The 14,873-nt window shown below is 39.3% G+C and overlaps 1 protein-coding gene across 1 annotated transcript in view; it reads left to right on the top strand.

Annotated features, from left to right (window-relative positions):
• The window catches only part of LOC138795240 (phospholipid scramblase 1-like), a 45,721-nt gene that overhangs the window by 8,339 nt on the left and 22,509 nt on the right, over positions 1-14,873 (top strand). The window contains exons 2-4 of the mRNA XM_069974233.1: positions 2,622-2,654; positions 11,760-11,899; positions 13,323-13,365. Coding sequence (XP_069830334.1) covers positions 2,642-2,654; positions 11,760-11,899; positions 13,323-13,365 — 196 coding nt within the window. The 5' untranslated portion in view covers positions 2,622-2,641. The remainder of the gene's footprint in view (positions 1-2,621; positions 2,655-11,759; positions 11,900-13,322; positions 13,366-14,873) is intronic.

Here is a 14,873-nt window from a genome sequence, read left to right on the forward strand (position 1 = left end):
TCTCCCCTCTCCTCTGACAGCATCTCCTCTCCCCTCTCCTGCCACACTCTCACCTCCGACCTGCCGCCCCTCTCCCCTCTTCTGCCGCCCCTCTCGCCTCTCCTGTCACCCTCTCCTACTACCCTCTCACCTCCATCCTGCCGCCCCTCTCCCCTCTCCTGTCACCCTCTCTTTCCACCCTTTATTCTCTTTTGTCACCCTCTCCTCTCTCCTGCCACTCTTCTCTCTGCACTGACACTGGATCCGCAGCGGATTTCGCTGCAAATCCACATCGTGAAATCCGCTGCAGATAAGGTGTGTGTGAAGGCAGCATAAAGAAAAAAAACAATAAAAGGCCTACAGGTTGTTCTCGGCTGAGGGGGCATATGCCATGATTGCCTAAGATACTGAGACAACCAGTGAGGGAGAAGAGGAAGATCCCTCATTCCTTCTTCCTTCCTCTTCTTCCTCATTGTCATTATCATTTAGTGATGACAAGCCCCCAAGGCACCTCTCCAGGAAGCCCCACAAGCCCCCTCAAGTGGGGGGTTTACAATGTTTTGGCAGCACGGGGGCTCTGCAAACCTGACATGGCCTTCGTTCGCCATTCTTGCCAAATCCAGCTTCCAAAATTCAAATTGCGCTCCTTTCCTTTGGAGGCTTTCTGTGCGCTGGCTTTGCACTTTGTGTCCACATGTGGGGCACTACTGTAATCGTGGGAAATTGCTCTACATTAGTGATGAGCGAATACTGTTCGATCGAATAGATATTCAATCGAATAGTGAGATATTCGAATATTCAATATTTGTATGAATATCCCGCGAATATTCGACAAGTATTCGATAAGCGTTCAAATCCCCCAGCTTCCGGTTTTACCATCCAAATGGTCAAATAGATGTTTTTCACTAATCGAATACTTGTTCCCATTGACTTTAATGGGATCGAATATTCGCGGGATATTCGTACGAATATCGAATATTCGAATATCTCACTATTCGCTCATCACTACTCTACATGATTAGTGTTTGGTTTTTTTTTAACCCCTTGTGAGCATGAAAAATTAAAAGTTACACCAACGTCTCAGTGTAAAAAATTTATTTTTTTCATTTTCACAGCCCATTTTGCTGTCACCAGTGGGGTCCATATGCCCACTATACCCCTTGTTACATTCCTTGAGGGGTGTAGTTTCCATAATGGGGTCACTTGTGGGGGATTTACAATATTTTGGCAGCACAAGGGGCTCTGCGAACCCGACATGGCCTTTGTCCTCCATTCTGGCCAAATCCAGCTTCCAAAATCCAAATTGCGCTCCTTCCTTTTGTAGGCTTTCCATGTGCCGGCTTTGCACTTTGTGTCCACATGTACTCCTGTAATCAGGGGAAATTGCTCTACATGATTAGTGGTTTATTTTTTCTTTTAACCCCTTGTGAACATGAAAAATTCAAAGTTACACCAACGTTTTAGTGTAAAAAATATTTTTTTTTCATTTTCACGGCACATTGTTCCACATTTGTGTCTGTCACCAGTGGGATCCATATGCTCACTATACTTCTTGTTACATTCTTTGAGGGGTATAGTTTTCATAATGGGGTTACTTGTGGGGGGTTTCCTCTGTTTTGGCAGCACGGGGGCTTTGTAAACCCGACATGGCCTCTGTCCTCCTTTCTGGCCAAATCCAGCTTCCAAAAGCCAAATGGTGCTCCTTCCTTTTGGAGGCGTGTCCTGCGCCCGCATGATACATTATGTGCCATGTGGGATATTTTTCTACTCGGGGGAAATTTCTGTACAAGTTTTATGTGTTTTTTTTTTTCTTTTAACCCATTGTCATCCTGAAACATTTAAGGCTAGTCCAAGTTTTAGTGTAAAAAAATTTAATTTTTAAATGTGTCTGCCACCAGTTGGGTCCATGTGCTCACAATATACAATACATTCCTCGAGGGGTGTGGTTTCCTAAATAGGGTTTAAAAAGCAAACAAACAACAACACAGCTACTTTCTGTCCAGCTTGTGTCTGGTGTGGACAGAGGACAGGAGTGATGCTATTTCTGGAAGAAATCAGCCATGTTTTTCTAAGCCTAGACAATCCCTTTTCATCCCTTCACACACCCCCACCCCCACCCAAAAAAAAAAATAAAAAATAAAATATATATAATAATATGCTCCTAAAAATGTATCCATCCCCATATAAAAAAAAACAAATCTAAAACTCATATGACTACATGGAGAGAAAAATTTAAACATATAAATAAAGTGATACAAAAATAAAAAAAAATCATTATATCCTTAAGCCCCAGAATATTCCCCCAGAATCAAGGGATTCTCCAAAAAGCAAAACCACACAGTCAGTCTTATATATGTAATCTTGTACCTTTATGGTATTCGTATAAATAGTAGTAGTTTAATTAAAGAGAAAAAAATGTAAGGCTGCAGCACTATCCCTTTGTTTCAGACAAAACTATGGGTATTTCTGTTACTGACACAGATAGCTCATTAATAATGCATTGTGTCATTAATATTTTATCGGAGTAATGATGTTGTCATTTATTTTAATTCTTCATGTCATGGTTTAAAATATGTTCTGAACTTTGCACATAAAACATGTCTGATGATAACTCTCAATAAAATTATTTGTTTTGATTCTAGGGCCATTTGTCATTGTGGAAATGGAACCAAACGGTAATGTGAACCCATGACTTTTTCCATATACTGTTTCATTGTTACATAGGTGCAAGACAGCAGTAACAGGCTTTAACATCATCAATATAAATTATATATGGGTTGGACAAGCTTTTTTGTGTCCAAGGCAACCAACCACACCCACCCCATATAACATACCCACCATACTGTTAACCTAAGTCACCTTGCCCTTCATCAGTACCAACAACAGTCCCTCAATTGGAACCATGTTATAGTGCCCCTATCAGCACCAACTACCAAGATAGAACATGCTCATTGCCATTGTGGGTACAAGTCATCCCACCAGTATAGTAGGGTCAAGACCTTGAATCTAAACACTATTGCTCTTATGTGTTGAGTACCAACATTAGTGAGGTTGTGACCACTTGGGTGTGCGGGGTTGGACGGGGGGTGTCTTATTACTGCAGTCCATGGGAGTCAGAGTGGTTATTTATGTTTATATATATACTGTAAAAGCAGTAGTGGATCATAATAGGGGCATTTCAGGCAGCAGCCTGGGGCCCTGAGCTCCTGGGGGGCCCATGACCACCCAAAAAGACTTATACTTTCAGTGGTGTACTGTCTCCTGGCTACACTTCCGCCATGATTTGCAAAAAATCACTGTTTTTTATGGCAATTTTGCACAAATCAGGACATCATGACATTATCTGTCCTGTACTATGAACGCCAGGCTAGTGCTCGCATAGTTACAGTGGGGTGGGGGGCCCAGGCTTGGTGAACAGCCCGGGGCCTATGGTAAAGTGTAAAAGGGCATTGTGCAGATACTACTATTGGCGTTATTTCTGTATAGGGTCATTGTTAAGCACAGTTTTACAATCTCATGATTGTTACATTTCAATTTCAAGCAATAAAAAGATACTTTTTTTTTATGTGGAAATATGTGCCTATGTGTTTGTTTCTGCATAATTTGCTTTAGTGGGATTTCAATATACTGTTGTTGGTGATGGACATATATCATGTATAAGTGCATCTGAGATCAGTATATTGAGGTGTGTAAGTTGCACAGAACTTTTGTGGATAATAATTGAACATATCTCTTCATTGTAGGAAGGATATACTAGAAGGAAATCACATATGTTGAACTAGACACATTACCAGATTTTAGATTAAAAACTAGAGATGAGCGAACCGGGTTCGAGTCGATCCGAACCCGAACGTTCGGTATTTGATTAGCGGTGGCTGCTGAACTTGGATAAAGCTCTAAGGTTGTCTGGAAAACATGGATACAGCCAATGACTATATCCATGATTTCCACATAGCCTTAGGGCTTTATACAAGTTCAGCAGCCCCCGCTAATCAAATGCCAAACGTTCAGGTTCGTATCGACTCGTGCATGCTCGAGGTTCCCTCATCTCTATTAAAAACTTTGCATTTTGATCAAAATCTCTTTGGATCTTCATTTTTCATTGTCCTGCAGTAAGAATTGTAAGACAAGAGATGCACATAGACCAGATGTTACCTTACAAATAATTAGTGTGCAAGATCACTTTATCCAGGCAGGATACGTGGTGTACTCTGGTGTCCGGCGCTGAGCGGATTTTCCAAAAATTTCCAAGGAGATGATGGAGTCGTAGTATTAAAATCTTAAACTACTTTATTGCATGACGTAAAATAAAATACGTTTCGAGGAACATGCCTCTTCATCAGATAATTGAAACCATATGGACAAGCTCTCTGTTTATAATGGGCCGGGGCGGGAGATTCAACATTCAAATTTCCCGGGGTGGACTGTCATTGGCTGTGCTCTCATCTTCAGTCTACTTTCATTGTTTACTCAAAACATTGTAATGTTCTTGGGAAATACGTGCTTGTACTTAATCATAAATAAATATATAAAAATACATGAAATAAATACATAAAAACATAAAAAATACAAACTGACATTTTACTGTGTATATACATACACCAACACTTGTTGGCTTTTGATATGTGTCTAGTTCTAACTCTAAATCCTTTACCTGGAATGAACCTGCCGGGTGGTGAGCCGGCAAATGTCCCGACCCCGGCAGCCGGCATCCCATGTTCAAATCCCCAGCCAGACAGATTCCAGCCAAACAGCTACTTTTGTTTTTTTTGTTTTTTTGTTGTTTAGTTTTTTTGTTTGTTTCTTTGTTTTTTTTGTGGGAGTTTAGAGTGTTTTCTGCACACAATATTATGCTAGAGACTGGTAGGGAATAGATTCAAAGGATATTAAATAATAAAATGAAATGAATAATAAAATGAAAATATAGTCTTCGCGGACACAGGTAGGTGTTCCACTGTTTATATAAAAAAAAAAAAAAATATATATATATTATTATGAAGTTTGGTTACTCAATCATTTCTGTGATCTCGTTTAATCCTCGGGGTTGGAGTGTATTCAAGCGATATATCCAATACATCTCTTTTCTAATTAAATTACCCAATCTATTGTTCACATGTATAGGTATGTGATCAATGGGATAGATTATCAATTTTCTGAAGTCGCAGTCATGTTTTTCATAGAAGTGTCTGGACAATCCGTGTTTTTGGAAGCCTCTTCTGATATTCAGTCTATGGCCATTTAATCTTAGGTGTAATGGCTGTGTCGTGCGCCCGACATACTGATATGAACATGGGCATTCTATCACATATACAACATAACTGGAAGTGCATGTGAGGGAAAATTTGATAGGAAATTTTTCACCCTCCCTGCTGCTAAACTCTGTCATTCCGATTTTTAAGGAGAGGCAGCATAGACATCTGGACTTTCCACATTTATGGATTCCCTTAGACGGGTTGGTGGTTTCACTCAATCCTTTCGTGTGTTTACGCAGTCTACTAGGAGCTATCAGACTTTTTAGGTCGGGTGCCCTACGGTAAATGATCCTTGGTTTATCGGGTAGGATATCTTTTATGAAGGGATCCAATTTTAGAATGTACCAGTGTTTTTTTAGTATCCGTCTTAATTTATTGTGATCAGTGGTATACGTGGTAATGAAATTTGAGGAATGGGTTTGTTCTTTTTCTTCTGGTTTTTCTTTTTCTTTTTCTTTCAAGCATTCGTCCTGTGTAAGGGCTCCAGCCCTTAGTTTTGCTTCACTAATTAATTCTTCTGGGAAACCTTTTGATTTAAATCTCTTGTGGATGATGGTCGCCTGTTCATTATATTTACTCTCTAGTGTGCAATTCTTCCTCACTCTTCTGAACTGTCCGAAGGGAATGTTCACTTTCCATTTTTTGGAGTGACTACTATCAAAAGGAAGGTAGCTGTTAGAATCAACGGGTTTGAAGTAAGTGGCTGTGAGAAATTTATGTTGATCATGGTAAATTAGTAGATCTAGGAATTCTATCTGTACTTTGGAATGATGTGGTACGAGTGTTATTCCCCACTTGTTCTGGTTGATGTCACTTACAAACTTATTGATTTCTCCACTTTCCCCCTCCCATAAAAGGAAGAGGTCATCTATGTAACGTTTGTATAGTCTTACATTTTTATGGTATAAAGCGTGTGTTTTGATGAATTTCTCTTCAAACCTGCCCATGAATAAGTTTGCGTATGCCGGTGCCACTCTAGTCCCCATGGCTGTCCCGCATATTTGATGGTAAATTGTGCCGTTATATTCGAAAAAGTTGTTCTCCAATATATATTTCAGACAATTCATTAGGAAATTTCTTTGGTCTTCGGGTATTTTTGTATCTTGTAGTAGGAAGCTGTCAATACATTCTAGTCCTATGTTATGCTTGATATTGGTATAGAGTGCAGAGACATCCATTGTTAGCATAATGGTCTCGTTAGACCATGTTTCATTTTTTAGAAGGCTTATCAATGAATCTGAATTTTTTAAATAAGAATCCAGGCCTAGCACATATTCCTGTAGTAATAGATCAAGATATTGGGATATATTGCATAGGGAGCTATTTATGCCCGAAATAATGGGTCTTCCTGGTGGATTGGTTTCTGATTTATGAATCTTAGGAAGATGATAGTAGAATGGTCTGGAGGGATTCCGGATTAGCATGAATTTCTTTTCCTCCTTGGTGATTATTTCCCTGGTCAGGGCATCTTCAATTAATCTGGTTACCTTTTGTTGCAATTCAGGGAAAGGGTCTGTTTCCATGACCTTATAATATTCCAGATCTTGGAGGTTCCTTAGTGCTTCCGTGTGGTAATCGTGGTAATTCTGTATCACGATTCCCCCTCCTTTATCTGCTGGTCTGATTACGAGTTCCTTATTAGATCTAAATGTTTTGAGAGCCTGGCGTTCCCCCTTACTAAGTCTTCCTTCTTTCTTTGTGCACTTTTTTGTGGGTATTAAACAATTTATGTCCTCTGAGACTGCATCCAAAAATGTTTTAATGGAGGGTCCTTGACTTTCCACTGGATAGAATCTGGATTTGGTCTGCAGTTTAGGGTGTTTACCTTTAACTGGATTGTCATGGATTCCGTTTTTTGACGGCATTCTGTTCTGATTGGACGGAAGCGAAAAGTGTCTCTGTAACGTCAGTTTTCTTATGAATTTGTGTAGGTCTAAGTACACATCAAAATTCTTTGTCTGGTTTTGTGGACAGAATGACAGTCCCTTCTGCAGTAGGGATAGTTCATTTGTGTTCAAAATATGCGTCGATAAATTTAAAATTTTTATGTTTTGGTTAGTTTGGTCATTGCTTTCATTAGTAGTTGTTCTTAGTAGTGTTGTTTCTTTTCTTTTTTGTTGTGTATATCTTCTTCTGATTTTTCTATTCTCAAGTCCTCCTCTTCTTCCTCGTCTCGATTTTTTCTTTTGTGCTTCTGAGATGTCCTTAGGGGGAAGAAGTTGGTAATGAGATGTTTCCCTTTTTCCTTCTCTTTGGTCCTTGGGTTCGGGCCTGATTCTAAAAAAGGCGTTTCTGTTGCAGTTTCTTCAGTGAGATTTCCTGTGGTGGTATTCCTATAAATTCCAGGTTGCAAAAAGGGTACAGTGGCCTTACTATTGTGAGCTGTATTATCAATAATGATATTGTTGGTTCCAAAAGCTGTGTTACCTTCTCGTTCTGGCAAAATGGGTGAGCTAATAGGACTAAAATGTACTGTGAAAAAGGAATCCCCTGGTTCTTTCAGTGGTGTGTTTTCATACGCGTTAATCGGTGGACCTTTTCCTTTCTGGCCAATGTTGCTTGGCTGGGGTGAGTATTGGAGGATGTTTGATTCTCTGTACTTGGCTTTTATTCTGTCTATGTTCTTTCTGATCTCTTTTAGATCGTTAAGGGATTGTTTGGGAGTTCTCGTTGGCGTGCTGTATCCTGGGGAGTTGATGGGCAAGTGATTGCTACATTGAATGAAAGAGGTAGCGGGAGGATCAGGGAAGGGAAACATCTCATTACCAACTTCTTCCCCCTAAGGACATCTCAGAAGCACAAAAGAAAAAATCGAGACGAGGAAGAAGAGGAGGACTTGAGAATAGAAAAATCAGAAGAAGATATACACAACAACAAAAAAGAAAAGAAACAACACTACTAAGAACAACTACTAATGAAAGCAATGACCAAACTAACCAAAACATAAAAATTTTCAATTTATCGACGCATATTTTGAACACAAATGAACTATCCCTACTGCAGAAGGGACTGTCATTCTGTCCACAAAACCAGACAAAGAATTTTGATGTGTACTTAGACCTACACAAATTCATAAGAAAACTGACGTTACAGAGACACTTTTCGCTTCCGTCCAATCAGAACAGAATGCCGTCAAAAAACGGAATCCATGACAATCCAGTTAAAGGTAAACACCCTAAACTGCAGACCAAATCCAGATTCTATCCAGTGGAAAGTCAAGGACCCTCCATTAAAACATTTTTGGATGCAGTCTCAGAGGACATAAATTGTTTAATACCCACAAAAAAGTGCACAAAGAAAGAAGCAAGACTTAGTAAGGGGGAACGCCAGGCTCTCAAAACATTTAGATCTAATAAGGAACTCGTAATCAGACCAGCAGATAAAGGAGGGGGAATCGTGATACAGAATTACCACGATTACCACACGGAAGCACTAAGGAACCTCCAAGATCTGGAATATTATAAGGTCATGGAAACAGACCCTTTCCCTGAATTGCAACAAAAGGTAACCAGATTAATTGAAGATGCCCTGACCAGGGAAATAATCACCAAGGAGGAAAAGAAATTCATGCTAATCCGGAATCCCTCCAGACCATTCTACTATCATCTTCCTAAGATTCATAAATCAGAAACCAATCCACCAGGAAGACCCATTATTTCGGGCATAAATAGCTCCCTATGCAATATATCCCAATATCTTGATCTATTACTACAGGAATATGTGCTAGGCCTGGATTCTTATTTAAAAAATTCAGATTCATTGATAAGCCTTCTAAAAAATGAAACATGGTCTAACGAGACCATTATGCTAACAATGGATGTCTCTGCACTCTATACCAATATCAAGCATAACATAGGACTAGAATGTATTGACAGCTTCCTACTACAAGATACAAAAATACCCGAAGACCAAAGAAATTTCCTAATGAATTGTCTGAAATATATATTGGAGAACAACTTTTTCGAATATAACGGCACAATTTACCATCAAATATGCGGGACAGCCATGGGGACTAGAGTGGCACCGGCATACGCAAACTTATTCATGGGCAGGTTTGAAGAGAAATTCATCAAAACACACGCTTTATACCATAAAAATGTAAGACTATACAAACGTTACATAGATGACCTCTTCCTTTTATGGGAGGGGGAAAGTGGAGAAATCAATAAGTTTGTAAGTGACATCAACCAGAACAAGTGGGGAATAACACTCGTACCACATCATTCCAAAGTACAGATAGAATTCCTAGATCTACTAATTTACCATGATCAACATAAATTTCTCACAGCCACTTACTTCAAACCCGTTGATTCTAACAGCTACCTTCCTTTTGATAGTAGTCACTCCAAAAAATGGAAAGTGAACATTCCCTTCGGACAGTTCAGAAGAGTGAGGAAGAATTGCACACTAGAGAGTAAATATAATGAACAGGCGACCATCATCCACAAGAGATTTAAATCAAAAGGTTTCCCAGAAGAATTAATTAGTGAAGCAAAACTAAGGGCTGGAGCCCTTACACAGGACGAATGCTTGAAAGAAAAAGAAAAAGAAAAACCAGAAGAAAAAGAACAAACCCATTCCTCAAATTTCATTACCACGTATACCACTGATCACAATAAATTAAGACGGATACTAAAAAAACACTGGTACATTCTAAAATTGGATCCCTTCATAAAAGATATCCTACCCGATAAACCAAGGATCATTTACCGTAGGGCACCCGACCTAAAAAGTCTGATAGCTCCTAGTAGACTGCGTAAACACACGAAAGGATTGAGTGAAACCACCAACCCGTCTAAGGGAATCCATAAATGTGGAAAGTCCAGATGTCTATGCTGCCTCTCCTTAAAAATCGGAATGACAGAGTTTAGCAGCAGGGAGGGTGAAAAATTTCCTATCAAATTTTCCCTCACATGCACTTCCAGTTATGTTGTATATGTGATAGAATGCCCATGTTCATATCAGTATGTCGGGCGCACGACACAGCCATTACACCTAAGATTAAATGGCCATAGACTGAATATCAGAAGAGGCTTCCAAAAACACGGATTGTCCAGACACTTCTATGAAAAACATGACTGCGACTTCAGAAAATTGATAATCTATCCCATTGATCACATACCTATACATGTGAACAATAGATTGGGTAATTTAATTAGAAAAGAGATGTATTGGATATATCGCTTGAATACACTCCAACCCCGAGGATTAAACGAGATCACAGAAATGATTGAGTAACCAAACTTCATAATAATATATATATTTTTTTTTTTTTTTATATATAAACAGTGGAACACCTACCTGTGTCCGCGAAGACTATATTTTCATTTTATTATTCATTTCATTTTATTATTTAATATCCTTTGAATCTATTCCCTACCAGTCTCTAGCATAATATTGTGTGCAGAAAACACTCTAAACTCCCACAAAAAAAACAAAGAAACAAACAAAAAAACTAAACAACAAAAAAACAAAAAAAACAAAAGTAGCTGTTTGGCTGGAATCTGTCTGGCTGGGGATTTGAACATGGGATGCCGGCTGCCGGGGTCGGGACATTTGCCGGCTCACCACCCGGCAGGTTCATTCCAGGTAAAGGATTTAGAGTTAGAACTAGACACATATCAAAAGCCAACAAGTGTTGGTGTATGTATATACACAGTAAAATGTCAGTTTGTATTTTTTATGTTTTTATGTATTTATTTCATGTATTTTTATATATTTATTTATGATTAAGTACAAGCACGTATTTCCCAAGAACATTACAATGTTTTGAGTAAACAATGAAAGTAGACTGAAGATGAGAGCACAGCCAATGACAGTCCACCCCGGGAAATTTGAATGTTGAATCTCCCGCCCCGGCCCATTATAAACAGAGAGCTTGTCCATATGGTTTCAATTATCTGATGAAGAGGCATGTTCCTCGAAACGTATTTTATTTTACGTCATGCAATAAAGTAGTTTAAGATTTTAATACTACGACTCCATCATCTCCTTGGAAATTTTTGGAAAATCCGCTCAGCGCCGGACACCAGAGTACACCACGTATCCTGCCTGGATAAAGTGATCTTGCACACGGATTTCTTCTACCGACCTAGTCGGACCCCTGGTGGGCAGCGAGCGTTTAAAGCATCTGGCGGTGTCGGGCTCGTAGCACGACACGCAAAGGTGAGCAATATTCTATCACTCACTACTACACCAACCTACCCTGCAGAATTACACTATGTGCGCCGTGCGCTGTATTCCCCTTTCTCTTTCTAGCACTTACAAATAATTAATCATCCTTTAGATTTAGTTTTGTTTCAGATGTGTTCTTTTTTACTTGTCTTTGTTGTCCTATTGTCCACCAGTAACCATATACAGGACCAATAAGCCTTAGTTCATAAAGTTGAGTTTTGATGCTTTTTTATTATGGCATTTAATCCTTGCTTTGGCAAATATTCTTCATAAGCTTTCGAATGTCATGATGTCATCAGATGCTGTAAACAGATGCTGTATATTAATTTTACTATTGTATTTTACCTTTACCAGGTGTGACTAACTATGGTTTTTATGGCGAAGGTTCCACTATTCAGAATCAACCACCAAATGCAGGTGATCCCCCAAATCTATGGATGCCAAGACCTGCAGAAATACCCAACTGTCCACCAGGAGTAGAATATCTTTGTCAGGTTGGAATACATGATTCTTATGACTGTAGCTTCCTCCTGCTACTAATATATGTAATTCTATTGAGACAAAAAAATTTCAGGAAAAGTACTTTAGACTGTAACATAACACATAATGGGGTCTGGGGATGAAGAATAACTATTGAGTGGAAGTAAATAAAGCTCTATTGAATATCAAATACAATTTTAATTTAGGTTCTGTAGATAACATTTCAAGCCACCATATACACAAATACTATCAACAGTAGAGTCAATGTAATAATAACCTGTGACTATATGAAATATTGGAAAGACAGTAACTGTGGTCAGCTCCCAGTAATGATCATGCTTTCCTAGATCACGTAGAAAGATAGAGCACGGGGGATGAAGCCCCTGGATTCCGGGGTGTCAATAGCAAGAAAAGAAACTTGATTCCTCCAGGTCATATAAAATTCCACTTTATTAATTCCAAACGTGTAAAATAATAGCCGACGCGTTTCGAGCCTACTCGGCTCTTAGTCATGGCATCTGAATCCGCACAAATCTAGGGGAAATACACATGATTCATCCCAAAAAGGTCACCAGGAGGCATCTGAACTCTCCGGGACCATGGCTGCAGGAGAGATTAGACAAACCGCCGCTCACCTTGCCGGCGTCTCGTCTCTGAGACGCCGGCAAGGTGAGCGGCGGTTTGTCTAATCTCTCCTGCAGCCATGGTCCCGGAGAGTTCAGATGCCTCCTGGTGACCTTTTTGGGATGAATCATGTGTATTTCCCCTAGATTTGTGCGGATTCAGATGCCATGACTAAGAGCCGAGTAGGCTCGAAACGCGTCGGATATTATTTTACACGTTTGGAATTAATAAAGTGGAATTTTATATGAGCTGGAGGAATCAAGTTTCTTTTCTTGCTATATGAAATATTGCCTGGCATTGTTGTTGTAAAATATCATGATGTCCATATACTGGTATTACATACATACATACATACCAGTACAACATACATAATAGTGCTAGTTGTCATTATATCAGCTATAATGTATATTTGATAACATAGTGCCTATGTAATATCATGCTATAGGTTTAAGTAGAATGACAATTGTATGAAATAGAAGGAACTAACAATCCCTAACACTATTTTGGTTGGCATAATCTAAGGCTACCCTTAGGATTTCACCTGACACATAGATGGATGGATTTGAGAGGCCGAGACTCAGGTTGAATTTCTAAAATGCAATGAGTAAATTTTGGTGCAAGCCAAAAGTCCATAAACTAGGGAACCCAGTATAGTAGCAGAGTGGTCAACTAGCCAGGGTCAGAAACCAGGAGCATACATATAGTTACAAATGTCAGGCAAAACAGAAACTGAGATAGCAACTTAACACCTAGAACACAGTATAAAGTGGCCAGGAGATTACCAAATTACTCATGTTCATATTTTTTTGACAGATAGATCAACTTATTATTCGCCAAAAAACAGAACTGTTAGAAGGTATGTATAAGCACATTCAATATTTACTCTGTACTGCCTTTGTACTCCTCCACAATCAACAGGACAACATTAGAGATGAGCGAGTAGTACTCAATAGAGTAGCTATTTAATCAAATACTACAATATTCGAAATACTCGTTTTCCTCCCACCTTGCCTGGTGCTTTTTTCTAGCCAATAACTATGTGTGTGTTTGTGTGTGTTTGTGTGTGTGGGGGGGGGAGGGGGGTGACAGTCCTTAGGAGCACGCTGGCATCATGACAACAGCATCTACATTCATTGGTTGGCAGAGTATAAGAACTTGGCATTTCCTGCTCATCATCAGATGCCATCTTTAAGGTAGGCAGGGAGAGAGATTGGAGCAGAGGCAGTGAGGATTTAGCTGATTGTAGGCAGACAAGACCCCAGAAGCCCTTGTTAGGGCTACAATTATACACAGCACAGCATTTATCTGCAGATAATCAGCAAATTGGCCACGAGCACATCAGGTTATTCTCACAGACTTACTGTTACTGTAAAGAATAGGCTGCAGTGTATCTACTTTCTCCTTCAGTGTACGTGTTGCAGGTAGTTGAGAGGATAAATTTTGGAGTAGGGACAGTGAGGATTTTAGAAGATTGTAGGCAGGAGAGGCCATAAAAGCCCTTATCAGGGCTTCTACACAGCACAGACAGCATATAGCTGCTTCAAACTATAACCCTTTCTAGCAGCATATCAGATAGTGACACAGACAGGCAGTCACACAGCTTATAATTATCTTGTAGAGACTTGTGTGGGACTATTTTGTCCTAGTTAGTAATTGTCGCAGTAGTTGATTGCCCTCTGCGCCTTGAAAGCAGTAAAACACCTGGCATCTGCTGCCTGTTGGCACACATAAATCTTGAGATATAGTATATATATATATGCCTGTGTAGATATTTTTGTGTAGATATTTTTGCATCAATTTCTGAGTTGTGCTTCCAAATGAAGAAAAGGAAAATCGGAGCACTTCTTTAACGCAGCAATCTTAGTCTTTATTCAGCAGTCAGGCAATACAGATGAATGTGAAGACTGAACAGGCAACAGCTGTTTCACACGTCACAGCGTGCTTTCTCACAGCCCTAGCATCAGTACGTATACTTCCCCTTATATACAACTCACCCATGTGAATATAATAAAGTTAAAAACATAATTGTCACATTTACAAAGTAGAAATATAATAAAACATTCTCACACAATGCAATATACAAAAGTCATGTTTTTTTACCAACAAGTACCATGTATTGAGACGCGATCATTTAACCCTAATGGTCCTAATGCATCTAATCTCAGAATTAATTCTGTTTCTTTTTGCAATAGTTGTATGCATCTATTTCCACCTGTTGGTGAACCTCTTAAGTGTATCAAGCCCATAAAGCACATCTCAGAACTATCATTGTTATGTACGGTCCGCATATGTTCCATTAGTTTCGGACAACCTTTTTTAGTGCGTAAAGACCGCACATGTTCCGAAAATCTAATGTGCATAGGG

This window comes from Dendropsophus ebraccatus, chromosome 6 (assembly GCF_027789765.1).
Source record: "Dendropsophus ebraccatus isolate aDenEbr1 chromosome 6, aDenEbr1.pat, whole genome shotgun sequence".
Lineage (NCBI taxonomy): Eukaryota > Metazoa > Chordata > Amphibia > Anura > Hylidae > Dendropsophus > Dendropsophus ebraccatus.